The sequence below is a fragment of the Eschrichtius robustus genome, chromosome 10, assembly GCF_028021215.1.
Source record: "Eschrichtius robustus isolate mEscRob2 chromosome 10, mEscRob2.pri, whole genome shotgun sequence".
NCBI classification, from domain to species: domain Eukaryota; kingdom Metazoa; phylum Chordata; class Mammalia; order Artiodactyla; family Eschrichtiidae; genus Eschrichtius; species Eschrichtius robustus.
Genome location: NC_090833.1, coordinates 66,107,013 through 66,134,141, shown reverse-complemented (window position 1 = coordinate 66,134,141; position 27,129 = coordinate 66,107,013). Strand labels below are relative to the sequence as shown.

Here is a 27,129-nt window from a genome sequence, read left to right as displayed (position 1 = left end):
TCTTTCACTTAGAGGCATATCATTTATTCTTGTATACACCAAAAAGACTGAGAAAATAAAAATACTGTGTTAGTTAGTCAAATGATTTCTGCAATATATCTTTTTTTTAAAGGTGATAACTTTTATTACTGCATATTTAGCTCTCTTAATTGATGAAAATTTCCACCAGTGCTCATGGTCAAATCAGGCTGAATTATCATTGGGAAAAAAAATGAAGTCACATTTCAATTCAAATGTATTAATATGCATTTTGAGAAAAGTTGTAAATAATCAATAAATTATGAACTGCAATTCATAGGATAGTTTGCTAAAACAGTCTAGAATAAAATGTGGAGCTAATAAAATTAGTCTATTAAGTGTACAATAGAAATGCTATTTCTCATTACTTAATTGGTAATGATGCACTATAATGTATAACTTAAGATTTTTATGAAATGAGTATGTTAAAAGTCAGGGTATTACTTTGATAATGATCGTGTGTATCACAATCTGGTGTTGGACTTCAGGAACAAAGTAGATAAGAGCCATATTTTATAAAAACATGGTCAAACTTTTAATGTGTTTAATGAAAGAAGTTATATACTGCTAAAAATTCAGTGCTTTGGCATTTAGGTCATAATTTAATTTTATTTCTATTAACAGGATGTAGACATATTCAAAACTTTATAAGATGAAAATGATGATTAATCATAACAAATAAATATTTTGATAGTATTTGATTAAATGGGTAGTAACTACCTTATTAAATGATAAACATCGTTTCTGAATTTCTGTAAAATTCCTATCCACAGTTTTTATTCAGTGCATCTTCCAAATTTCATAGATCTGGGAAAATATTCAAACTGAATTTAAAAGAGTAGGCATCACATGTGCTCGGGAGCTTTTTTTCCCAGGTGATGACACCTCCTGGGGATGAGTATCAGGAATAATTGAAAAGAATGGAGGGAAAAGCCATTTTCAGCATTGGACACTTTTGCTTTGCGCTCACAGGATACTTCCTAAACAGTGATACGTTATTAAATAGGAATGCAAGAGGTGAGTGCGTGACTGCTGCCCACGTTACGTAATGTCTGAATTCTGAAAACTCCAGCGTAGACCCAAATATCAGGTTCTAGCTACCCTTTACTCATATATGCATAATCAGGGAAAGAGGGCCCTTTTCCAGGTTCTTGGTGTTTTTATTAATCCTTAAACAAGGCTTCACAAAGCGATTCAAACTGGCCACTATTTTGACACCCAGGAGAGCTTTACACCCTGGGCCAATGCACTGTATAAGTCAAGTCAGAGTATGCCTTTATTTGGTAAAGGAAAGAAGGGTATAGTTTTCACAGGAGAATTGGGGATGGATAATCTGCATGAACAGGCGGGCCTGTTCTCAGGGGGATCAGTTTTAGGAAAGAGTAAATATGGGATTACAGGATCTGGAAATTGAGTCCTCATGTCTGCGTATCTCTGAAAGGCCGGTGCATACCCCAGGTTTAAGCAGATCATCATTTGAAGTCCACTGAGTCAGGGCGTCTCCCAGTGGAGTATTGCAAACATTTCCTACCCTGTTCACTTAACTCTGAGTCATCCTGCCCTCTAACTCATCTCTGTGGTTTTCAGTGGCATGTATTGTAGGCGTGTATGTCAGCATCACCTGTGGTAATTTTTCACCCGAACTATGACCATCTCCCTCTCGACCCTTCTTCCTTAGGGGTGGTGGCTCTGTGGCCATGTGTCCCCAGCTGACACCTATTGCTTTAAATAAACTTCTGGACTCTCGTCAGAGTTTTACATCTAAAATTATAAGTCATTTTCACCTTATAAAATGTTTAATATTTTCTATATCCTATTAACCAGAAATAAAATTATATTATAACCTTTCCACAGGTTTTGGCCTGCAGTGTTAAGGTTTCTTACAGACTGCCCATCTGACTTTTCTGTATTTATCTTCAACTCTTTTGCTGCAAGCCTGACACATTCTTTGGATATTCATTTCTCTTGCACACACCTCATTAGTGCAGTGGTTCTCAAAGTATGGTCCCTGGCCAGCAGCATCAGTGTCTTGTGGAGACTTGTTAGAAATGCCAATTCTTGGCCCCCACCCCTGACCCAGTGAATCAGAAACTCCAGGGGAAGGTGGCCCAGCCATCTGACCTGTGTTTTAACAAGCCCTTCATCTGATTTTGAGACACATAATGTCTGAGAACCCCTGCCTTAGTTCCGTCTACCTGGACTGTCCTCCTCCTTTCTCGCTTGCTGATGTCTTACAAGAGTATGCCTTCCCGGCAGAGTGGCCCTCTCTTCTTTGTCCTACAGTACTTTATCACATCTCTTTTACAGCAAAGATGACTTTTGCATCTGCATGCAGCACCTGCCTTGGTGATAAGTTGTTAAGTGCCAGTGAATAAATGCATGTATGCGTGAATGAAGGAGAAGAGCATTTTAGGGGGAATGGTGTTCAATAAGGTCAGCTGCTATGGAGAGATCGTGGAGAAGAATGAAGGGAAAAGCGATTGGATTTTGTAGTAAGGCAGGTGTTGGTGACCTTTGAAATGCTTGCTTCAGCAGAGTGATGGGCAGGAAGCCCAGATTGTTGGGAGTTAGGGACTTCCAACATGATGAAGACTTGCACATTTCCAGAGTTGTTTATTGACTGTTTATCTGAACGTGTGGTAGAAACAGAATTTCTTGGGAGAAGTAACTAAGTGACCTTAGGCCAGTTACTGACCCTCATGGAACCTGTGATCTCCAAATAGGCAGTAATAGTAATACCTTGTGTTTTAATTCTTTTTAAAGGCTTAAACGAGATTATTGTAACCCTTTAGAATGATGCCTAATATTTAGTTAGTACTTAAATGGTCATTTCCTTTATTCCCCTTCCCCATACAACAATTATTTTTATTTATTAATGTTGTTGATGGCATCCATCACCCTTTGCAAATTTGTATGAGATATGAAATTGTTCAGGATACCCTCATTCCAGTCACTAGAGAAATTGTGAATTGCATTTGGCCTGGAACTAACATACGTTGTTGAACCACTGACAGCTCCTTTGAAATACATGTTGTCTAGCTGGAAGGATACCCCAAAAAGGTAGTTGTCTTAGTTAAGGCTCTTTTAGATACAAATTACAGAATCCTACTTCAAGCAGACATAGAAAGAGAGAAAGGGAGAGAGAGCTTTTGTTGGCTCGTGTAACTGAAATTTCTGGGAGGGTCCCACCCTCAGGCACTGCCATATCTGTATCTTCTGGATCAAACAATATTGTCAGTCCTTAGTCTTTCTCAGACCATCCTGTGGCTCAACTGTCCTCCATGTGATTCTCATTCCCAAGCATATTTGCCAGCTACAAATTTCAAGAAGAGGGAAGAACTCCCTAGTATTTCTAACTGAAAGCCTGGATTCAATATCACTCTTCAGACTTAGGTCACTTGCCCATTCTTTTTTTTTGTAATAAATTTACTTATTTATTTATTTTTGGCTGCCTTGGGTCTTCGTTGCTGCGTGCGGGCTTTCTCCAGTTGCGGTGAGCAGGGGCTACTCTTCGTTGCGGTGCGCGGGCTTCTCACTGCAATGGCCTCTCCTGTTGTGGAGCACAGGCTCTAGGCACGCGGGCTTCAGTAATTGTGGCACTCGGCCTCAGGAGTTGTGGCTCGTGGGCTCTAGAGCGCAGGCTCAGTAGTTGTGGCACACGGGCCTAGCTGCTCCGTGGCATGTGGGATCTTCCCGGACCAGGGCTTGAACCCATGTCCCCTGCATTGGTAGGCGGATTCTTAACCACTGCACCACCAGGGAAGCCCCACTTGCCCATTCTTAAACTGGTTGTTTTGGCCAAGGAACTGGGAGGTACTGGTTTTCCAGGCCTGGCTTCAGGAATATTCTGTTCTATGAAATAAATGGTACTGAGTGTAGGAGAAGAGGGGTTCCCTGAAGGGAAATCCAGTTTCTGTTCCCAGACTGAAGGGGAGGCACAGCAGGTGAAACACTTGGTATCATATTATTGTATAGACAAGTGCTTTTCAAACTGTGCTTCTGGGAACTCTAGGGGTCCCACTGAGATGCTTAAACAGGAGGAAGGGAAGAAGAGAGTAACGCATGGTGGGAAGTTGTCAAATTCATGCTCACTCGAGCTTTATTAAGAGTAGCTTCACTTTCATGTATTTTTATACCCAATTTCTGGCTAAGATTTCATTTGAAAATGGAATTTTGGCAATACCATTGATATAGGACAATTTTAGCAGATGGTTAGGTCCATAGCTCATAAAGGTAGATGACCATCATTTTCCCACTCCATCCTGCTGAACAAGTTCTTGCCCTACATTTCCTTTGTTCCCATTGGCCCAACTCATATTCCTAGGCTGCCTGAGATCCAGACTCGAATCTCCCACAGTCAGACATAAGAAGAGCATGACATTAGGCAGAAGTCCAGTTCTCAGTTTACTGTTATTATGACAGTTTAAAAATTGTTACTTAACCCTTTGCCGACCAAGGAGACATCCCCTCCCAAAGCTGTTGTCAACTTGGTGACGCAGTACAATCCAGCAGTTATAAAGCAGAAGATTTTGATTCATTCAAGAAATTTGACCGAGCATAATCTTTGATGATATGTTTATGCTGAAATTTGCAGTTGACATCTGCAAGCTGAGCAGTCTTTAATTTTTAAAGACTTCCTCTATGGCTCATCTCCTAGGTAACTGCTGCTTAAATCACACCCGTGGGGCTTTTTCCTTATCAACTATTGACTTTCTTTGACTATTTGGTCCGCCCTTTCATGTTCCATATCAGAGCCCAAAATGTAGCCAGATACCTATTTGTGTAAATAAAGTTTTATTGGAACATAGACATGCCCATTAGTTTAAGTCTGCTCTGTTTCCCTCTATAGTAGCAGAGGAGAGTAGCTGTGAAACACAGGGCATGGCCCATAAACCTAAAATATTTACAGTCTGGACCTTTACAGAAAAAGTTGTTGACCTCCACTGTGTATTTATGTGGCCTATTTATTTATGTGTATTCCTACTTCTTGACATGTGGCATGCTGAAGAATCAGTAATGTCCTTTTAATACTCTCACTCTCTGATGGTCTCACAAGCATATATAGGGGAATACTTTTGCTTTTACCTGTTCCACCTGTGCTCTTTCAGATCTCTGAACAACTTCTCTTTGTTTCTGTGCCCTCAACAGTTTAGTCCTCTTCATCTTCTAAAACTTCCAGCCCTTTTTAAGGAGTGAGAGGGAGAGGGGTGACAGCTTTCCGCCTGGCCTTAGAACACACTGGTGCACGCACCTGCATATACTTAATGCATGGATACAAGGTGCCGAACACATGGACAAAAATCAGGTTTGGCGTCATTTTATTTCGCCTCTACTCATCCCTCCCAGTTTCATATTTGTTGTGGTCACAGCAGTATATTTTGTGAAGAAGTGCTTGATATGGGCCAGGAAGGTTGATAAAGGGAAACGGAAGAGGAGATTTCCCTCGACCTGGGCGCTGGATTTCTGTAAGCAGAGCAGCGACTCATCAGAAGGCTGAGTAGTTAAGCTGTATTTGAAGAAAAACGGGGATAATAATACCTCTTTCCTGCATTTTTGCTGTCTAAATGCCCTGTGGAGTGAGAGAAGACTTCAGTCCCTGGGCTTGTGAATCCCTTATCTTTCCCAAACGTTAAATTAATTTTTAAAGCTATTTATTCAAAGTTGACTTAACCACTAGAATAGGAAAGATCAGACAAATCAGCTGCAAGAAATGAAGTATGAGGAAACCCGAAATCTTTGACAAAGTATTCCTGGGAGTAAATGTGTTGAATGAAGCCAGCGGGTAAATGATAAGGGCCTTTACACTGTGGATGTAAGAAGGCAATTTATCAAGAGTACATGAACTCTCCAGTGACCACAAGTCAGGAGGAAACGAGAGTGGAGGAGGAGCCCTAAAAAAATACACTTGAAATACTAAAAAGTGAGTGTGTGCGCATGCGCACTTTTAAATACCCACATTAATATGCAGAAATACCGGTACATTAAAAGAGGAACTGCTCAGAGTGTACACGAACGGTAGCCTGTGCCGTTGGGGGAGAAGGTATTAAGAATGGTTTCGAGCTTGCAGAAACCTTGGGTGCTTGCAGGTAGAGTTAGGATTTGAGCCTGGCGGTTGTTGTCTGATACCCATTTGCCTGACTCATGAGATGACCATCTTTCAGGCTCACGTGTTTATCTCTTTTAATCTTCAGAAGGTCATGTGTGTAATTCTGATAGTTGATCTAATGCTTTTGTGTTCTCTTCGGGAGTTCAAAGCACCTCTCATTCGTTATCTTATTCATCTTTTCAGCATCTCTTTGAGCCCTGTAGGTGAGACAGCGCTATCTTAATGGGTCACTTTAGAGAAACTGAGGATAAATGTCGTTACATTATCTGCAGTAGGGTTCCCGGTAACTCAGATAAGGATGGGGATGAGAATGTATGGCCTTATCTTGGCTTTCAGAGCTAGGGAGAAGAGATGTGATTTCTTAGATTTGAGGAGAAAAAAGCCTAATTGTTGAAATATTAGTTCCACTAAAAATATTCACCCTGAGAACGGTCATCCTCAGTTTTCTGCGCTGAAATGACGCAGCTGAAATACACAGAAATTCTCGTACTTTGATTGTAGTCATTTTTTTTTTTTCCAGTTTCATCTCATACTGAGCCCTTGTCAGAGCTGTTAATAAAATACCTAATTATGACTTGAATTCCTTTTCTTGTTTGTTTCTCCTGAATAACTTTTAGAGAACACTGAACTAACAGGTAAACAGCAAGAAGGGAATTTTGGAGAATTAAGTCTTGGGATAATTCCCCTTAGCTAATTCAGCTTTGAAGTGAATGACTAGTCCCCCCCACCCAGAGGTCAGCTTTCCTTATTCCCTCTGAGTTAGTCCTTTTTCCCCTGTACGTCTAAAGAACACCTTTCTTTTCCTCTTCAAACCATCCAGGTATCATAAGGGGTGAATCTTATTCAGAAAAACGATGTTGGTTGAGCCCGCTCTTGTGGCCGAGTCGGCAGTTGTGTGCGTGTTCCTTCTTTTGGTGCGGGGAGGGGAATACCGAGGTAACTTGGGTTGAGCCATAGTTCAATTAGCAAATTAATTAGTCAGGTTTTTAGCACCAGCCACAGTCATTTAGAAACCTCCTCAGTGGCTCTCTTCCTGAAAGCCAAATGTATTTTGTATTTGCTGTCGTCTGCAATTTATAAACACACGGAATCCAAAAAACAAACAAACAAAACCGGGAGGAGGTGGGAAGAGCACTATTTACATTGCACAGTCCCGCTTAGACATCTGTGATTATGATCCAGCTATAGACATGGAGCCCCCTGTATCTCCCAGTAACTCGTTTCTCCTTTGTCTCTGCCCTCTCCTTTTTATCTCTTTATTCCCACCTGCCCCTGGACCTCTGGCGGGACCACCGCAGCCTTGGATAAGCTCAGCACGCAGCACCTCTACCACCCCACCCAAGTGGAGATCGTGCAGTCCAACGTGGTGTTTGACATCAGCAGTCTGATGCTCTACGGGACGCAGGCGGTGCCTGTGCGGCTCAAGATCCTGCTGGACCGTCTCTTCAGCGTCCTGAAGCAGGAGGAGGTGCTGCACATCCTGCATGGCCTGGGCTGGACCCTGCGTGACTACGTCCGGGGGTACATCCTGCAGGTAGGGGGAGGACGTCAAGCCGGTGTCGGGGGCCAGCTGGAGAAGGGCTGGGGTAGGAGCCCTCGGCAAACCTGCCCTCCTTCCTGCCCCTCACAGGCCCAGGCCTGCACGCCCCATTCTGGTTAACGTGGTCCTTTTGGCGGGCTGCTCAGGGAATTGGAAGAAAGGAGCTGTGTGCCAGTGGGCCGGCATCCGGCCTCAGTGGTGAACGTTAGAAAGGAAGTAGTGGCCTGTTGCCTAGGGTTGCTCTGTTTGCATTCTTTTGAATTCAGCTCCCTCTCTCTACAACGCGGGCCTCCTGGCATCCCCAACAGGCCTTCTCGAAGCCCTACTAAAAGGGAGGGGGCGGAGGTGGGTGATGGGTGTGCGAAAATCTGAAATTGCTCTTCATCTGGGTTTCCTAGGGCTCGTTCTCACGCTTACTTGGTAGGTTTGGTATTTTCTTGGTTGTCTCTTCTCTGTACCCTAACCATTTATTGCTTCTTCATCCAAGTCAAAGGAACAACTCTGTAAACTCCCTGCTTTTGTAATCAGTAAACCCTCACACTCGAAAACATGCAAACGTGGTTGTAGATTTGGCCTTCACAGCACCTGTTCCTCCAGCTTGAGCCCCTTCTGTGTGTCAGGGGCGCTTCCGGTCTGGTAAGAGTCTTGAGACTTTTCCGAAGGGCCTGCAGCCTCCACTCCCCATGCCCCCAGCCTCCTCGCCTTTTCCATCATTTTTTGCCGTTATGTCATGAGTCGTTTTGCGTTGTGTACTTTGCCTCTGAAATGTTTTTATGGCCATCTGTCTTCCCACGACCCTTGAAGGGTAAATGTTGAAAGCAGCATGTTGGGAGACCCCAGGATCCAAAAAGACTACACTGGACGATGAAGAAATACTCCCTCCTGCCAAAGGAGATCACAGTTGGAGAAGGTAGAATCTGAAGTGATGTTTTTGAAATTTCTTATGGGGGATAATACCAGGAGAATTGACCCATTCAAAAAAAAAAAAATTGGTTTTGGCTCTGCCAGCCTTGTTGATTCCCCGGACCACCCTGTGTTGTGTGTGAGGCTGCCAGCTTGGTATGTGATGAGTGGGGGAGGGGGCCTCGAGTCTCGCCCTGGCTTTAACCTGGCGTGAACACACACGCTCCTGTCATTCTCCTGTGTGGTACCACCAGGGGTTAAGCCAGGGCGAGCGGACGAGGGATGCTGAGTGGAAGTAGAGAAAGAGGGAAGGTAGGATCACCTGCCTGCTCCCGTGACTGCTTTAGTTAGTGTAGAATCATTTCGTAGTGAGACGTCAACTTGGAAGGCACAGGGCATTTGGCCCTCAGAAGATGAGATGGTGCTGATAATAGGAATAATTATATATTACGTTTTCAGTTTATACAAGACTTTCACAAGCATTCTCTCATTTGCCTCAGGTTGGGGACATTTCAGTGGGGGTGAGTGGAAAGTTAAGTCCTGGGTGGTCAGGGGGTCCTGAGGTGGTACAAAGTCCATGAGGAAGGGGCCAGGAAGAACAAAGCATGGAACCAGTTCCACAATCCCCGCTTAGGCTAATCTGGAGACACACACAGAGCCATGTCTTTCTACAGTTGTTTCCACACATGATTATTAATGTGCATTTGGGATGGGTTCTACCCTGCAGGAAGGAACAAACATCTTGCAGATTTCTGAATGGCACTGTCAGCTTGGCTAAGCACTCCTTCCTTTATAAAGTGTAGGGTAGTATATGCCCCGACCTCGTCACATCTTTACTGCCTCCAATGTGATGCTTCGTTCTGTCACCAATGCTGTATTTCAGTTCAACGTGTCTATTTTTGCCTGAGATAGCTGGACCATACACATGGTCTCTTACTGTTGAAACACAGAGATACGAGCATGGCTGTGATTAATTGCCATCGTAACAACCCAGTGTCCCATAGCATTTTGATGGCAGTAGATACAGAACCTGCTCGTTGTTCTGTGCTGTAGTCCTAATGTTCTGCCTTGAACGGTGCCTGTTCTTTGTTTTACTTGAAATTATTACTTAGGTGTTAATTTTTTCTCAGCATTTGCACATAACTGTAAGACAGGAATAGAAAATGTATTCCATATTTAGTTTTGTATGAGGGCCTAGGATTTAAAGATACAAAATTACAAGAGAAATTAAATTTCAGAGGAAAATTCAACAAAACCACAAACTAATATTTATAGTCTCTTATTTTGGGGTGAAATACTGCCTGATAAGGAACACTGTTATTTATTATGATACTTAATTACTTAATTGCAAAAATTATAATTAATTTTCATTAATGTCATAGAGATTTTGAGAAAGTCTCAAATTTAATATAATCTGTTTTCTCCACTCAGGGTCTGAAATTGACATTTTGAGAAAATCATAGATGATTTTTTTTTTTTAATATATTTATTTATTTTATTTTTATTTTATTTTTGACTGTGTTGGGTCTTCGGTTCGTGCGAGGGCTTTCTCTAGTTGCGGCAAGCGGGGGCCACTCTTCATCGCGGTGCGGGGACCACTCTTCATCGCGGTGCGCGGGCCTTTCACTATCGCGGCCCCTCCCGTTGCGGGGCACAGGCTCCAGACGCGCAGGCTCAGTAGTTGTGGCTCACGGGCCCAGCTGCTCCGTGGCATGTGGGATCTTCCCAGACCAGGGCTCGAACCCGTGTCCCCTGCATTAGCAGGCAGATTCTCAACCACTGCGCCACCAGGGAAGCCCTAGATGATTTTTATATTCGAGGAACACTAGGTTTCGTTTCTGTCTTGTTTTATTGGTAGTACTGATGTCATATGGATTTTATTTAAATGATGCTTTTTGTCATTCAGCATTTATCATCTACTTGTTTCTTGTGAAAACAATTCTTGGTTTAGGAAAAAAGCAAGAGGTTGAAGGACACAATACTGTTATTTATGTAGTGAGAGAATGCTCATTTCATTAAAAAAAAATAAGCAAGAGCTAGACTATAGAAATAAACCTTTTTTTCCTCTAAAGCAGTGTTATTTGATTATTGGCCAGTACTTTTAAAATTATATATGCTAATGATAAGGTATGCTCAGATGACTTTGAATATAATTATATGTAACATTTTTGAGCAGGTAGACTATAAAATGTGCGTCCAAAGGTTGTGGAACCCTATAATGCACGATTAGTGTACAAGTTATTTTATCTGGCTAAAACTCAATTGTCTTGTAGCCCTCAAGGCATCAATTTTAGCATTATTGCTCGCAACAACAGTATATTGAATATTATGTCAGTTAGAAGAGAATAATTATCAAGGCAAGTTAGGGTGGCTGTTAGTCTTACCACATATTGACTTGGTTAGCAGTTGGCTATAGATTGTGTTACTGGGCAAATGAAGATGTACGGTAAGTTGAACTGGTGAAGCCAGGATATTAATTTAACTCTCTCTGGGCCCAAACCTACATCCCTGATGTATAAACACAGCCACTTCTGGTTTCAGAAACAGTTTTGAATGTGGAAGAATAGCAGTGTCTGATCTGATTTTGAGTTTTTGGATTTGGGGGGAAAGAAGAGCTGGCCGTTCAAACCTATCCTTTGCAGGCATGTTTGAAGAGGTTATTAAAAGAGAAAGGGAGATGATTGTGGTGGCACAGATTTATTTGAGGCTAGCAATATTTTCCAAGGGTCCTGTACTGTTTCTATAAAAATTGCTTTTCACTTATATGATTATCTGTGTGATTCATAAGCTAACCAGCTGGCTGTAAAATGCAGAGCAAGATTTGGACTACAGTGACTTAAGAATCCAGGTAGTATCTTAAAGGTGAAGAACCCAGTATTCTCCTGTGTACCAATTAAAGTGTTCATTCAGAAAGTACCAGAAAAGTGAAGTAAATTTTAGGCATTTTCTCACAAAACAGAAAAAAGGAGGAAATAGACAATTTGATCCTAAAAAGCAAACTGTAACGGAACATGAGATATTTTTTTCTGCTGCTGAAGAGTTGTTCGTATTTCAAGTCTACATCTCACAGTACGTTTATTGACAGTGAATAAAAGCAGTGGCCTGTTCTTTCCCCATTTTCCTTGTCTTTGGCCTAGGATATAGGAATATGGGTGATTATCATTGTTGAATTTAATCATTTAAAAATCAAGCGTTCACACAGTCTCTTTGCAGTTTGAACGTGTAACTGACTTGCCTGGGTTCATACGCCAGTCCATCTGTGGAAATCTCCTCCTTTGCAAATGAGTCCTGCCAGAATTCAGGGAACCGTATCAGACACTCTGAATAATTAGCTGAGGTGTCAGCAGCCTGGTGAGAGGACGAGCAGTGATGCACATTTCAAGTCACCTGTGTCTTGAAACAATCAGAACTAATAGAACAGTCAACACTCTAGAAGAACATTTCCCAGAGTATCCTGGGTGCATTTGTCTTCCGGAGATCCGACCTGAGCATTAGGAGGACCTACACTCTGGATCCTTTCCTTAGAGCCTAGTGATGACATTAGCATAATAAAGACTCTGAGAAGTTGGTTTCTGAGAATAGATAAGTATCTTCCACCAACCTTGCCCGCTTTATAGCCTCTTCCTGTGAAGCTCATCAGAAGTCTTCCATTCCTGAACACACTCAACTCTTCTTCAACTTAGGGTGCTTGCATGTGTGGATTCTTCTACCTGGACTCTCCTACTCGTCTCTCTGCCTGGGCAATGCCTTGTCCTTTAGGTGCCCACCCACTTTTTCACAGAGACCTTTTCAGTCCAGCTTAACCCATGTAGGTCTTTTCTCATGTGGCTCTATCTCAGGATACTGTATCCCTCAAGCTCCAATACAATTTAAAATCAAACAAGTCAACTGTTAAAATGTTTTTTTTCCTGGCTTCCTCACTCGGGAATGCCACAGAGGCAGGGTACTCAATAAGTACTTGTTAAATGAATGGGTAAAGAAACCTGCTTCACTTGATGTAGCTTGACATTTCACCGTGGAACCCATGGAATATCTAATGACTTCAGTTGGTCCGAGGGCCCTTAGTCTTTCTTTAGGTGTCCTGGGGACCAAAGGCTGTAATAGCAGCTGGGCCATTGAGGGCAGTAAAAAGAGAAGCAGAAGCTCCCACACACACCCCCTAGCTAGTGGTCTGTGTAGAATAAGTGTTTTGTGGTATCCATGTGGTAGGAAACATCAATATTAAGCAAACACTTGGATTTAAACAGCCTTTTGCGGAACAAGTTCACATATGTTTCGCTCTTTGAATCCTCTTTCTTATACCAACCTCTTGTAGAGATTGCCAGTGAATTAACATTTGTAGTTGTTGAAGCTCAGAGAGGTCAAGTGACTTTTCCATGATCACAGAGGCTGCAAATTGGCACAGTGGGTGCACTATAAGCTTCCTGAGGGTAAGAACCACTTACCTCTTGTTTGTCACTGTAACCCACCTCCCAGCACCCAGCCTGGCATGTAATAGTGCTTACTAAATATTGGAGGGAGGAAATTTTGAAATCTGATTCCAGCGTGGGTCTCTGACTCAGTGGGGCAGTGTTTGGGTGGTTTCTGGCTTTGTTTTTTTAAGACTGCCAAGCTGTATTTCCAGAATGTGATATGTGAGAGTCTTGTGGCCTCAAAGTGGTGTGGTTTGGGGAACAGAGAAGACCTGAGAAGTGCTTAGTGGCAAAATTAGGTGAAATTGGTTCCTCTTTTGTATTCCTTTTCTTGCGTATTTCCTGATACTCCACCTTGTTTCAGGTTCCCTTTGTTCTCTGATTTCCACGACGCAGACTTTTCCTCTAGATCTAATACTTAATTATGCTTCATTATAAATGCTCATCTTTGACTTACCTTTTCAGGGATACATGCCTTTTGTAATTGAGTGTAAAAAAGCAAAGGTTTTATACCTAATTAATAAGAATTCAACTATATCATGTGCAGGGAGTGGAGCAGAGATGAAGTAGCTCTTTTCTGGGTCCATAAAAGGATATCAAGTTGGATAGTAAAGGGCTGTTGAGTAAGAAGAACGGGCTAAAGTCTCAGTACTGCCACTGATTATTTATGTGAATATGGAAAAATGTGCCATTCTTACCCATGGTTTCTTCATCTCTAAAGTTGAGATAATCCTTTATATCTCTCTTGCTTTTGAATGGCAAAAAGATGAAATAACGTGGATGAAGTCATGAAGTTGTAAACTCCAACTCAAGTTGGTACTTTTCACTTACATCTGTGCATAGAGCTAGGTCCGACCAGTTAACAGCAGGGCAGTATCAGGGGCCAAACATGTTTCTCTGCAGATGTCCGATGCTTAGGAAAAGATAGGAAGCACATTTTAGCGATTAGTTAATGGGATAAATGTTAGTCGTTTTAGTAAGTAAACCCTGAAATACTAGTGGCCTAGCACAATAGGAATTTCTTTCTCCTTCTCAGCGAGACCAGCCGACGTTCCTTGGTGGTGAACACTTTCCTCCCAGAGGGGATTTGAGGAGTAGTAGTTTAGAGCCTCTGCCGTTTTATGGCTCTGCCCTTCTCTGGGCCCTCAGCTTCCTCATCCCGGTGGCAGTCCCAAGAGAAGGTGGGTGGAGGGGTGGTGTGGGAGGTGTTCATGGACCAGGCCTGAAAGTAGAGTGGGTCACTTTTCCACGTGTCGCTAATGAGAGCTTACGTCTGATTAGGGCCATGTGATTGAAGGGAGCTAGGACACTAGTCCCACTGAACAGTCGCTCCCAGCTATGCCTCTGCCCCTGCAGGATGCCCGCAGGTCAGTGCCCCTCTCATGTGTGGTAGAATAGCCAGCATTCTGCCTTCTTTTTAAACAGACCAGGAAAGCTTAGGGCAGAATATTAGTGTAGTTAAGGCAGGTTCTTACTAAGTTCTGGCTGCAGTTCTTACTAAGTGTGTGAAATAGACTCATGTCTTTATCCACCTCAGGCTAGGCTCCCTCACCTGTAAAGCAGGGATATTAACTACCTCATGGGTTTATTGTGAAGATAAAATAAGATGATGCACATAAAGCATTTAGTCGTGCCGCTTGCTAAGTGTCCAGTAAATGTTGACTATTAACATGATAGTGATATAGGCTGCTCGAGACTGTTGCCAACCTGGTCATTTTAGAACTGTGTGCATAAAGCAGCCTTAAATCCTGGATGTTTTATATTTCACCATGCCTCTTAGAACAGAGTGTCTTACCAGCCAGTCTGGTAAAAAGGTAGCTACTATTCAATTGTAAATAAATAATACATACATACCTATGCATATACATACATATACACAAACTTGCATGTGCATATGTACATAGTACATGCTTGATTTTACAAATAAGAGACGGGAGAGTATCATGACAAAGATTTTGGATTTTGGAGTGGAACAGACGTGGGTATAAATCTTGGTTTTACCTTTTGATAGCTCTATCACCTAAGATAGGTCATTTAACGTATTTGAACCTGTGTCTTCGTCATAAAGGCTATTCAAATGATATGTATAAAGTCCTTAGTGCAGTAAGGAGCCCACAGCACTCTTCTTGACATTAACCATTACTACGTGGTATGTGAGTGAGTATGCATGTGTGCTTTTTTATGAGTAATGACTTGCTCCATATATGACTATCATTTTATTACCATTGCATTTCTCTGTTTCATCAGCTCTTTCAGTACCCTTCCAAGCACCTGGCACAGAATGAATGAGTACTTGATGAATTTATTTAAATGATTAGAGTATCTGGGCTTCCACCCCATTGCATAAAGTGAAACTTATTTAAAATAGGCACCCTTTTTTTTATGGCTATTATCTGACCTCACAGATTTTGAGGCAATTTCTGGAGCAGAAAGAAAAATGGATCTAGGTATAAATTCATTTAGGTAGTCCTCCAAATAACCAATTTTGTTGATTAGTTACTATGTACTGAGTACACAAGAGAAGATCTCTCAGGAAGCCTTCACTCACAAGGAAGAAGCATCTGTTAACAAATCGTGGGAATTAAGCTCAAAACTATAAGAACATACAGATGACCCATCGCATTGGCATAGAGTGGGATTATTTGACTCCAACTAAAGATCGGATTATCACCACCATGGTATAAGGGGTCTTTGTATCATTTCAACAATATGTGAATCTTGCAGGCAAGAAGGATCACAGGTGTGAATGGTCAAGATCCCCCTGTCTTTGGCAGGGATATACAAAAGCAGATGGTTCAGGACAGTGTCCTGTATTTACAGTGTCAGTTTTCCCAACCGCTTGGACTATTGTATAGATGGTGTCCCAGCAATCCTCCTAACCTCCCTATTAGAGAGAGAGTTTCAGAGACTGTTATCCCTGGTTTTAAAGTTATCGTAGCTGAAGGCCTCAGGCAGGGTCAGAGCTGGAAATGGAATACAGGAATTTTTGAATCCCTTGCCAAAGCTCTAACTATTTGAACAGCAATGAAAATAAACACCTTATATCCAAGGACATAGCTTGATGTTTTGTGCTCAGAGCTAAAATAAAAATATTCCTCCTTTTACCCTTGCAAAGTAGAAATACATAGCTCACCAAATTCTAGCATGGAATTCAGTGACTACTGGAATAGGATTTATGTCTGTGGGAGATGGAGGGAGGGTTTTTGTATTGCCCAGAAGGAGTAGAAATGAGCCCAGAGCTCACTGGCCATTTGCCATTGGTAAGAACCAGTTCAGATTTATTTGAAATGGATGTTCTCTGTGATGGCATTGATTAAACCATATGATCTCCAGAGCAACACTCTTTTATGCTCCTTGTTGAATCTAAAGTCGAAAGTTCCTGAGCTTTGGGTCTAGACCGCAATTCTACCACCGGTTAGCTCTCTAGCCTTGCAAAAAGTAAATAATTTCTATGAGCCTCATTTTCCTGATGATACCTACATAATAGGGTTTTGAGGATAAAGAGAAGTAATTTGTTAAATTCATAGTATTGCTCAGTAAATGTTAATTCCTTAAGCTGAGCGATTTCCCAGTTCCCCACTCACCAAAACCCTTAAGTTCCTAAAGCAACAAAGCTTTGTGATTCTTCTACGTGTCCATATATTTTATTTGAGCTACTGTGTCCTTTTATAGTGTTTCCCCCAATTTGACAGAAGGGGCAAGTGGAGAATGAGAGGGGCTTGCTCAGGGAATGAGCTCTATCATGACTATAGCAAAAATCATGGGAAGGCTCTCAAGACCCAACCCTAGCCTACCATCTGTTTCTTTGGAGTGACCTACATTTCAAATACTCATATGTGAAATCACGAAGGGCTGTGAAAAGCAGAAAGTGAGATGAGGATCTGTGCAGGTTTCTAGAAGCTTTTGCTAAATCTGTGCAGATGGGACAAACATAAATAAAGATACACTTTTTTGATTCATGCATGACAGCTATGGAAGTAATGCCAGCAGCAACTGGAAAATAGAACGCGGGCCAATGCATTTGCTAGTAGAATTAAAGTGACCACTGCCAAATTGAATTACTCTAGGAAGACCTGTTGAAAGAGGAGATTCTTCAGGAAGAAGAGAGATACTGTTACTTAGCAGAAGGGATGGAACAAACCTTTTTCCGTTTAGGAAGAGTGCTAACGTTGGGGAGAGTTGTGAACAAGTTTAAGGGAGAGCGTTGCATTTCGGTTGGGTGAGCAGCTTTGAGCTGAGGTGTTGGTGAGTGTGGTTAGGCCAGTCTGGGCCTGTTGATCAGAAGCTGTTATTCATTCACATGATGTTTACGTCACCATCCGTTTCTAAGGGGAGGGACTAGTGATTCTGTTGGTTCGCAGACCTGACATTTGCTGCTGAACAACTTAAACTTAAAAAGGTGGATTACTGGCTAGTAACTTCATAAACAGTTATTTTTAGAAGTTCACCATTGAGGTCCTGTTGCTATCGAGGAAGTATTTTCATTTGTTGGTGGCAACTGAGTGACCTCTGTATCCCCTCTCTTTCTTTCTTTCTCTGTCTCTCTCTCAGTCAAGGTAAACTTGGGACGAGAGACTTGGAGGGTAGGCTGGACAGTGTAGTTTTGCGTTAACAGTGCAACGCCTCGCATGGTCACAACAGACCATAGTACATCAGACCCCAAACTAAGAGAAGGAGATATTGGTTGATACGCATTTACTCTCCAGAGCTCATCTGCAGTTTACTGTGTATTTCTCACCTCTAGCCCCCAGGAAAGCATTTTTTAGAGACTTTGAGAACTGAAGGTCCTGTCTGTAAGGAGAGGTTTCCTTGTTCTCATGTAATTTTCTCTCTTTAGCAAAGCCATAATAATAGTGTCAGAGGCAGCTTTCTAGTTAGTATGAGTAATGTGGTTACTGTATTTTCTATTTTTATTTTAATATGTTTTTCCTGCTGTGGATTTTTTTTTCTTTTTGGTTTTAAAAATAGCAGTTGAGTAAATGTGGTAATTCGAAGACTCTGGTGCACACTGCATCCTCTCTGGGATGCGATTCTGAAGGAATACTTGTCTACAACGGGCATTTTTTTCCCCCCACATTCCTTAGTGGAATAAATAGGAGAATGTTTGGAACACAGACTACTGAAAATATTGGCTTATGGTCAGGCCAGGTTAGGCCATGCTTCAGAGAAACTGACATTTAAACCATAGAGTATCTATACCATAGGTTTTTGCCTCTAGAGTATCCGTCAATATTAAGCCTGTTTATTTTACGGTGTGTTGATAAGACGCAGAATTAGGTAGCTGGGGATGCACCTTAAATTGGTTCATTCATTTGCTTCTTTTAAAAGTACAGCACACAGGTTTAGAAATTTTAAATTAACAACAAAACACACTTAAATTCCCCTTGAAAGAGTAATTAAGAGCTCTTTGTCTCTGTGTCCTGTCATCTCTGCCAGAATTGAGAGTTCATGCTGAGTATATTCCATTGAGTCAGCCATCATTCCATCACCGGCAGGAATCACTTTTCCACATATTGACATGTGAGGGAATGTCTGCTTGCAGTAGCCATGGGCTCGTGCCAGATTTTGAGATCCATAGGGGCAGTGCTGGGAGCTTTTCAATTCTGAATCAGAGATCCAATTCATAATAGCTGAGCCAGGGAAACCGGGTTGAATCTGTGGCCAAATCCACGGCAAAAAACGCTTTTTTTCCCCTTTCCCTTTTTGCTGTGCTTTATTGCTTTAAAATATGAGTGCCTCTGTCCATTGATCCTCCGGTGTCTTTACATTGGATTCAAATTGTGGTTTCTTAGGTGAAAAGGTTAGTGTTTTATTCATTCAGCCACACGTTGATGGAGATTAACTGAGAGCAGTACAAGACATTTGGATCCTGTTAGATCTAGGGCACCTGAAAGAAGTTTCTTTTTCTCCCTACCCTTCACTCTGCCAGCTGCAGAGGAGGATGGCCCTGTCTTCTGGGAGTGGGGGAGGGTTTTGATTGGCTGTGTGTTAACTGCCTCAAATCCATGGTCATAGGGTGAGTAAGAACCCCTGAGAATCAAACATGTCATCTGTGTAGCATCACCTGATTTAGTGCTTTTCCTCAAGTCTGAGGTGTCTCCAGGGGACTTTTTTCCCTTGCAGCACTGATCTTTCAATGAGGTGCTAGTGTCTGTCCTGAGCAATAACAAGGAAAAACCATGAAGTGTGAACAGTTCTTATTAGGCGGGTAAATGTCATTAACACCTTTGCAGCCTTCTCTGCAATCTGAATGCTCTTGTCAAGAGAGTGACTTACTGAAGCCTCCTGTAAAATCATATACATGGAATTTAAGAGGCTGAGGTTTCACATTTTAATTAAGCAAGGTCATTAAGCTTTCTTTGCTTATGGATTTTTGAAGTCAGTTACACTTGTGTCTGATACAGATAGACGCTCTCCATTAAGTCTTTCGAAAATCCGCCTACAAAAATTATTTTAAAAATTTGAGAAATACTTGATTTACTTTAAATCAGAGTTTTAGGTAATTCTTGGTGTTTGTCGGGAGTAGGTGCTTCTCTCTGTTTTAATTTTATGGAGACCCGTATGCTCATGCATTATACCTGATCATAATATGCATGTTTTCATATGTGGTGTGAGAAGAGTTAGCATTTCGACTTAATGAGTAGGTCAGCTGGTTTAATAAAAAGTCTGAAGTGTATAGTGTTCAAATAATGATTTTATTATTTTCAGTACTTATACAGAAATCTTTCTCCAGCCATGAATTCACCTTATGTAAAATTCTAGTATTTTCCTGAACCAAAATTTTTATAAGCAAAGTTTGCTTCTGTAAACCTCTTCTGCTAGTTTGAGAATTTCAGATTAATTTTTTGTTACTCTGGATTGTGTCTTTGAGTTACAAAAGAAACACATGTTGAATAGTTGTATGGTAGGAGAGTCAGATACAGAGGTAAAATTATCTCCTTCACTATGCCTACTAATTTTTAATAAAGAAAAATGAATTGAGACATCTGGCTAAAACTTTGGGGAAGTAAGTCCAGAAACTTATAGGCAAGTTAGAGGTGGAGAATGGAAATTAATTAAATAGTACTTACTATTACTAACTTAAGATGTATAATTTAATGTGTTCTATTTACTTAGGATACAGTCTTTGTTTCAGATTTGATTCATCATCCCTTTTTTAACATTTCATTAGGTGATAAGTTTCCTTCATGTTGTGTGTATTTTGTTCTGTTTTTCTATTTTGAGGGTTCAGGAAAATGTATTCATTCAACAAACATTTACTTGAGTGGCTTCAGTATTCAAGTGGTAAAAAGGCACCATGACCCTCTGTTACAGCTCTCAGTTTAGTGGAGATTGGGGCTCAAGTTAAGCTAAAGGAAAGCAGAGGCCATTCGTGTACATTTTCTAACGAATATATAAGCACGATCAGTAAGCAGTGCAATAATGAGTTATATGTAAATAGACTCTTTGGACATATTTCCAACTTGCCTGAAAAGTTAATGCTTTAAAGGATTTTAAACATTCCCTAGCTATCTTGCTTGTACTGTTAATTCAAACTCTGCAATTAAATGACTGACTAAACCAAATTAATTTTCAATTCGGCCCATACTTTTTGAATTAAAAACATTTAGTTTAGTTTGAATGAATGAAATTTTGCTCTCTATGATGGAAAACTCACCTATTTATTAGATCACAGAAGTTAAGCAGCAAAGATACATTTCCTTCCAATTCCTTAACGCACAAATGCTCGGACAAGTTAATAAAAACTTATTTTAAAATTCCCTTTTCGTGAGAATCCAAATATGATCATTTTAAGCCCTATTAGGATCATTTTGCAAAAGCTACCCAGGAAGTCTCTCACTTAGAACAAGAAAATCTCTTGTGGAATTACTATTGCCAACACCACTTAGGGAGTAACTGGGCCAATTAAAATGTAGATGTTTTATATTAAAGTATGTTGCCTATTAAAATAAAGAACATCAAATTTGGAATTAGTCTATAGTCCCTTTGTTAGTTAGATTTCTTCACATAGTACATAGAATTTTAGTTCACCTGATTGCTTATTTGACTGAGAAGTTTTATATATATATATATATAAAATTAAGAGGGTGGTAGTCTGGTGTCAGTAGATTCTTCTTGTGGAAAGTAGTCTCAGATTTGGAAGCACAATAAGAGGGTCCGTCTGACCACACCATCTGCTTTGTCCTCTCTCTTCTCTCTTTTCCACCTTACACCTAGATTCAGGCTATTACTGTAAATCATGATTTCCATTGTTCACATTTTAGGGTAACTTTGACAAAGAGATGTCTGGAGTATCAAGATTATCAAAGATGTTCAGTGAAACTTCTTCATAAATGTTTTTCAAGGCACCAAATGGAAGGAAGCTTTACTGTGTTATATTTCCCATATGGAAAAGTATCTGGGACCTGAAAGGGGCACACCCTTGGAATGGGAATACTTCTTAAAAAGGAACTTTATAAAGAATGCTATGATGTATAGGGTTTTCATGTATGATTTATTCACTTGAGCAGATTGCTTTGAAGGTCCAAACAGCATCCTGGGTATAAGTTGTGCTTTCCCAGACCTGAGAAGTGTCTGAAAAGTTAGATTTCACAAACTTTTTAGATTTGCCTATGCTATGCCACAGGTCAAATATGTCTTGCTAAGAGTCTGGTTGCCATTTATTTTAGTCAAGGTTTGGCTTTTGTTAAAAACGTTGGATTGGGTTTCTTCGTAAAAGATGTCTACCGTCTCTGTCACGTGTTATTTTATATTAACAGAAAGTCAAGATGGTAGAATTTAAATGCCAGTGTTATGTGGTGACACAGGAAGGTGTTATTTTTCTATGGTGTTCTTTCTTTCATTTTTTTGAGATATAGATCTTTTTTTTTTTTAATAGTAATCTTTTTTATTTATTTATTTATTATATTTATTTTTGGCTGTGTTGGGTCTTCGTTTCTGTGCGAGGGCTTCCTCTAGTTGCGGCAAGCGGGGGCCACTCTTCATCGCGGTGCGCGGGCCTCTCACTATCGTGGCCTCTCTTGTTGCAGAGCACAGGCTCCGGACGTGCAGGCTCAGTAGTTGTGGCTCACGGGCCTAGTTGCTCCGTGGCATGTGGGATCTTCCCAGACCAGGGCTCGAACCCGTGTCCCCTGCATTAGCAGGCAGATTCTCAACCACTGTGCCACCAGGGAAGCCCCAGAGATATAGATGTTTTAATCAGTTTCACTTAGGAAATATTATCTGAATGCTGAGGAGGGCTTGGAAGATCATGGTTCTTTTGTTGTTACTCACTTATTTACAACAGTACTTGTGAAAGAGTACTATGCAGATGTTAAATATAAGAACACTTTCTAAAGTTTTGCAAATAATACTTCTACAGTGTTCTGAGTGGGATGGAAGGAGACTGAATGTACTTACGCATTGAATAACATCAGACTTTCATAGAATATATTGAAAAGATAGTCCTTTTAATCATTGCCTATGTATTGTTTTGGAAATAGCATTCACAGAATTAAAGCATATTTTCCTACAGAACAAATGTGTGAATGGTATATACATCTTCCCTTATCTGGAGTATGTAGTTGAAAAACCTAAGTAATTATGTTAAGTCTAGAACCTCTAAACATGTTTCAGGGGTATTTTTCTGCTTAGAATGAGCTCTGCAAGATGCCATATAATTTTCGCCTTGTAGTTGGTGTTTGTGAGCAGCATAGCGAGATTGGGAGATGCTAATATGTTAAGTGTCATACTTGAAATATTTAGTTTTGATAAAAATAATATATTAAATAGAGGGAGTTCTCTCTATAAAGCTGAACTAACCTTGAGGAACATGCAGGCCAGTGTGTAAAACAGATAGGTAATATAAACAGATTAAAAACTGTTTTTGTTAATAAAAATTTAGTTTAGAACGAAACCCAAAATTTGCCTTAGAAAATGTTTCCAAATTTTTCTCTTATTTCATTCCCAAATAAATCTTTGGGGGAAAGAATAAAAATGTGAAAATTCATCTCTTTTCATTTGAACTAGAATATTAGCTTGAGTTAGAATGCTGTGAAGTTATTTATGGAATAAAAATAGAGAGCTTTATTAATGTTATCGTTTCTGTGGACAGAGCTTAAAAACAAGACTCTGAGAGAAAGAGGGGAATGCTTTTTTCTCCATGTCAAATAGTTTCTGCAATTCATGATTATGAAAAGAGAGAAACACAAAAACAAAAGTCTGTGTTTTCATGAGTTTTAAATTATGAGGCCAAAAACACTGATTTAGATGTAATAAAAATTCATATACCTCAGCTTATTAGTGACTTTCTTTTAAGACTTTCTGCAGAAAAGAAATTGCCAAACTTCACAACAAGTTCACGTTGGGTATTTTAGATGGCCTTTATAAAATTTCATCCACATTTTGTACTTTCACACAATGTTACATGCCCTTAACAAGATCAGTAGGAATGAAGTATGCAATCCTGGAGAGGAACATTGGGGGAGCTTTGGAGATGTGGAATGGAACCAGAGTACCAAGGGTATTGATTGGCAAGTTAAAGCATTTTATGTCATTGAAAGTCGATTCTTGTTAAGTAAGTAATGAGTATATTAGTTATCCACTGTTGTGTGACACACCACCCCAAACTTGGTAGTTTAAAACAACCACTATTTTATTGTTGTTCACAAGTCGGTGGGTCAACTGGAATGTTCTGCAGTGAACTGGTAATTTGACAGGATGGAGGCGGCTGTGGGTTGGTTGGTGTCAGATGGCCTAATTTACACATCTGGCTGTTGGGTTGGGACTGGCTGTCTGTTGGGAGAGGGAGGTGGTTACTGGGTGTAGTATAGCTCATCATTGAGCCACTTAGCCTCGTCTTATTCACATGCAGGTAGTTGCAGGGTTCTGAAGAGCAGCGGGAGAGGGCAAGTCCACATGCGCAAGCACTTCTAAGTATCTGCTGGCTTCATATTTTTTAGAATCCCATTGGCCACAGCAAGTCACATATGCAAAACCCAGGGCCAGAGTAGGGAGTGATTACGATTATTTCAGGACATGTGTACAAGGAAGCCTGAACAACTGGGGGGCCAGTACTGCAATCATTGATCACCAGACTCTAGTGCCTTAGGAAGCTTCATTTGATAGTGGTATCTATGTGGAACTGAGGAGGGGGAGCCCTGAGCCAGACTCTCTAGTTAGAAACTGTTGCTGTAGTTCAAGTAGAAATAACCCTGGCATTAGGGTAGTGGCAGAGAGAGTAAACAGCAGTATTAGATGAAACCACTGCTAACTGAAGTCGGTAGGTGAGGGAGAGAGAAGGTGCTTGTAGATTGATTCCAGGCTTCAAGGTTGGGTATATGGGAATCTCAAGAACTGGTGAGATTTTGGACCTTAATTATGTTTGCAGTGAGCATAGGACATCTGTGCAACTTCTTAGACAATTCCTACTCCTCTGTGGAGAAACATTAATATGAAATGAGACTGCATCTTTGAAATTCTTATTTTTTTTTATCTGTTGCTTTAAAATTCATGGCCTCGTCCCAGTGCCCCCTTGACCCGAATCCTTGTGAAGATGATTAAGTGACAAGAAGTGTTTCATCTCATCTTTTAAAAGCACATGGACAACTTCGCTATAAGCAAAATGTTTCAAAGTTTGGATTTCCTAGTTTCCTTTCTCAGAGTTCAACATCTGCTTAGGATTTTTGAGAATTTAGTTTTACAGGTATTTCTCTGAGATTATTTTTTTATATTTAGAAGTATGTCAACTTTGATAAAAGTTAAAAATTTGGTAATATCAGTATTCCTTTGTAAAGCGTTTTATGCTCCAGGTTTCAGAGCCAGAGTATAAAAGTTTTGCTGCTTTTTAAATCATTCCGTTCATAATCTGGGGTTTAACTCCTCCATATTGTAAATGTTTTTTGTAGAAATCATGTCTAGATTATTTATGAAAATGTATTAAAGGCTTCTTCCTGTTAAATGAGTAGAAAATTAGTTTGGCCATGGTTTCTCTGTTCTTCTTATACGTGGATGGAGAACCTTTTGTGTTGCTGTTGTTTGGGTTTTTTGTTAAGGGCGTGTGATTTACCTACAAAAGAAAATAAAGAGAGGGACTTGGAGAAAAAGCAACCTTAGTGCGTGATTTTCTTCGGGAAGAAAAGTATGAAATTTATCATTTAATTTAAGACTAGGGTACGTAAACTTACATATAATAAATGACAAAATATATCCCAATTTTATATTATAGTCAGTTAAAAAAGAGAGGATAAGGGAAGGGAAAATAACAAAAGGAAGAAAGAGACAGGCAGATTTTTAAAAATGATCTTCTCTGTTTGTTTGTTTGTTTTAACAGTTAAAGCAACGTGGTTTTGCAACCTTAGGTACAAATCATATAGAATTAGGTTACATAGTTAGATGTTCCATTCCTACTATTGTGTGATTCTTTCATTCATGGTCATCTCAATTACTGTGAAGCTAAAACAGGAAGACTTCCACAATCTTAGATCAAGGAAGAAATATTTTTCTCCTAACTCAGAGTGGATGGCCCTGCCAGCCACCAACATGATAAATAGAGTAACAAGAACCTGTTCATTGGCTCTTGGGGTTCATAGCACTTGAAGCTTACAAAGGGATTTCACTTGTACTAATTCATTTAGCATGGAGGTCTATTGAGTAGATAAAGCAAGATTTATTAATTTTGTTTTATGTTATCAAACTAAAACTTAGAGTTGGTAATAGTGAAAAAACTTCACAGCATTCAAAACGAAGCACTCAAATTTAGATATTCTGATATCATGTCTAGAGTTCTTTACATTATGTAATGTTTATCTTTAAATAATAATTATTCATTTCGTATGAGGCTATTTTTAAAAGCACATACATAGTTATTGATTTATTTAATGATCACAATGTTAATGTAGATTTAGATGTCTTTAAAAGCAAATTTTAGAAGTCAGACATATTTTTTAACATTACATTGAAATGTCCTATGTTACTCATAAGAGCGGCTGTCTTAAAATTTGATTTTTCAACTGTGTTTCTCTCTAATAAAATTCACTTCTATAAAATTTTGCTAGCTGCTGTAGGAAGACCTATAAAACATTCATTTTAACTCTAGTAATATTTATCCTGCCTTTCTTTATCTTGTTGACATTTGTAAAATTTCTGAATGGCTTGCTATTTAGTTTCAATATATTTCCTTTTAGTAGATGATTTACAAATAGCAGCAGTGTTGAAAAATGTAATGTTTGTTTTAAGTTTATAAACCAGAGATTGAAAAAATGAGATTGTGGATGTACCATGTAATACAAGTAGGGAGATTTTTATTCCTATCCAGATTTAGTTTCAAGAATATGAGTATTTGATTCATCCTGATTTTCATCTTAACAGCTATTGCTACATGTTTAAGCAAAAGTAATTTATCTCTCAATTTTTCTTAAATCTTAACACCTATAAGCTGTCTTTTCTTCATTGGCTTTGATTCAGAATTATTTCAGTCTTCTATGCTTTAGTCCTTACATGTATTTATATCATAGATCAATTGATAGATTTTTTTAAAAATACACAAAAAGAGTTGCAGTGGCTAGAATCTCATTTACTAATTTATTATAAACACAGACTAATCCAGGCATTTAAAAAAATTTTTTAAAAACGTGTGTGTCTGCGACTTAATCTTTGTATTTGTTTCTAGAGGCTGTGCAGGGTGTTTCCTGTCCAAGGCACAAACCGTATATTTCATTTGTCATATCTAATGTTTTTCATATCCGGAAATCATACTCCATGTTATATTTTACAAGACTTCATAAAAATAAGTGATCCAAATAAAATTTATAGTTATTTTTAAAAATCTGTCATAGCAAAATTATCTCTTTCTCTTCTCTTTCTCTTTCTCAAATGGGTACAGATGGGATTATAAAGTTTAAACAAATGTGTGTTTTCAAATGAAGTCTAAGTTTTGAAACTAGACAGTCATCCATTATTCAGGAGAAGCTCGTGGTATGTTGGTAAATGCATTACAGCAGCTCTCTAAATTAAAAAAAGACCCGTATTGCCTTGTTTGCTGATTTCTATGGTGAAAATAGCCCACAGTGGCTGATTGCAGCCTCTCAGCACAAGTCACTGAACACAGGGTTGGGAAGAGATATGTAGTAGCACATTATTATATAGTATTTCCACCATACAAAAAACGTAAA

At 39.9% G+C, this 27,129-nt stretch overlaps 1 protein-coding gene across 12 annotated transcripts in view; it reads left to right on the top strand.

Moving 5' to 3' along the window:
• Window positions 1-27,129, top strand: part of BNC2 (basonuclin zinc finger protein 2) — a 414,209-nt gene that overhangs the window by 283,125 nt on the left and 103,955 nt on the right. For all 12 annotated transcript variants that reach the window (XM_068552671.1, XM_068552670.1, XM_068552668.1 and 9 more), the window contains one exon: window positions 7,423-7,658. In XM_068552671.1, the coding sequence (XP_068408772.1) occupies window positions 7,423-7,658 (236 nt within the window). The remainder of the gene's footprint in view (window positions 1-7,422; window positions 7,659-27,129) is intronic.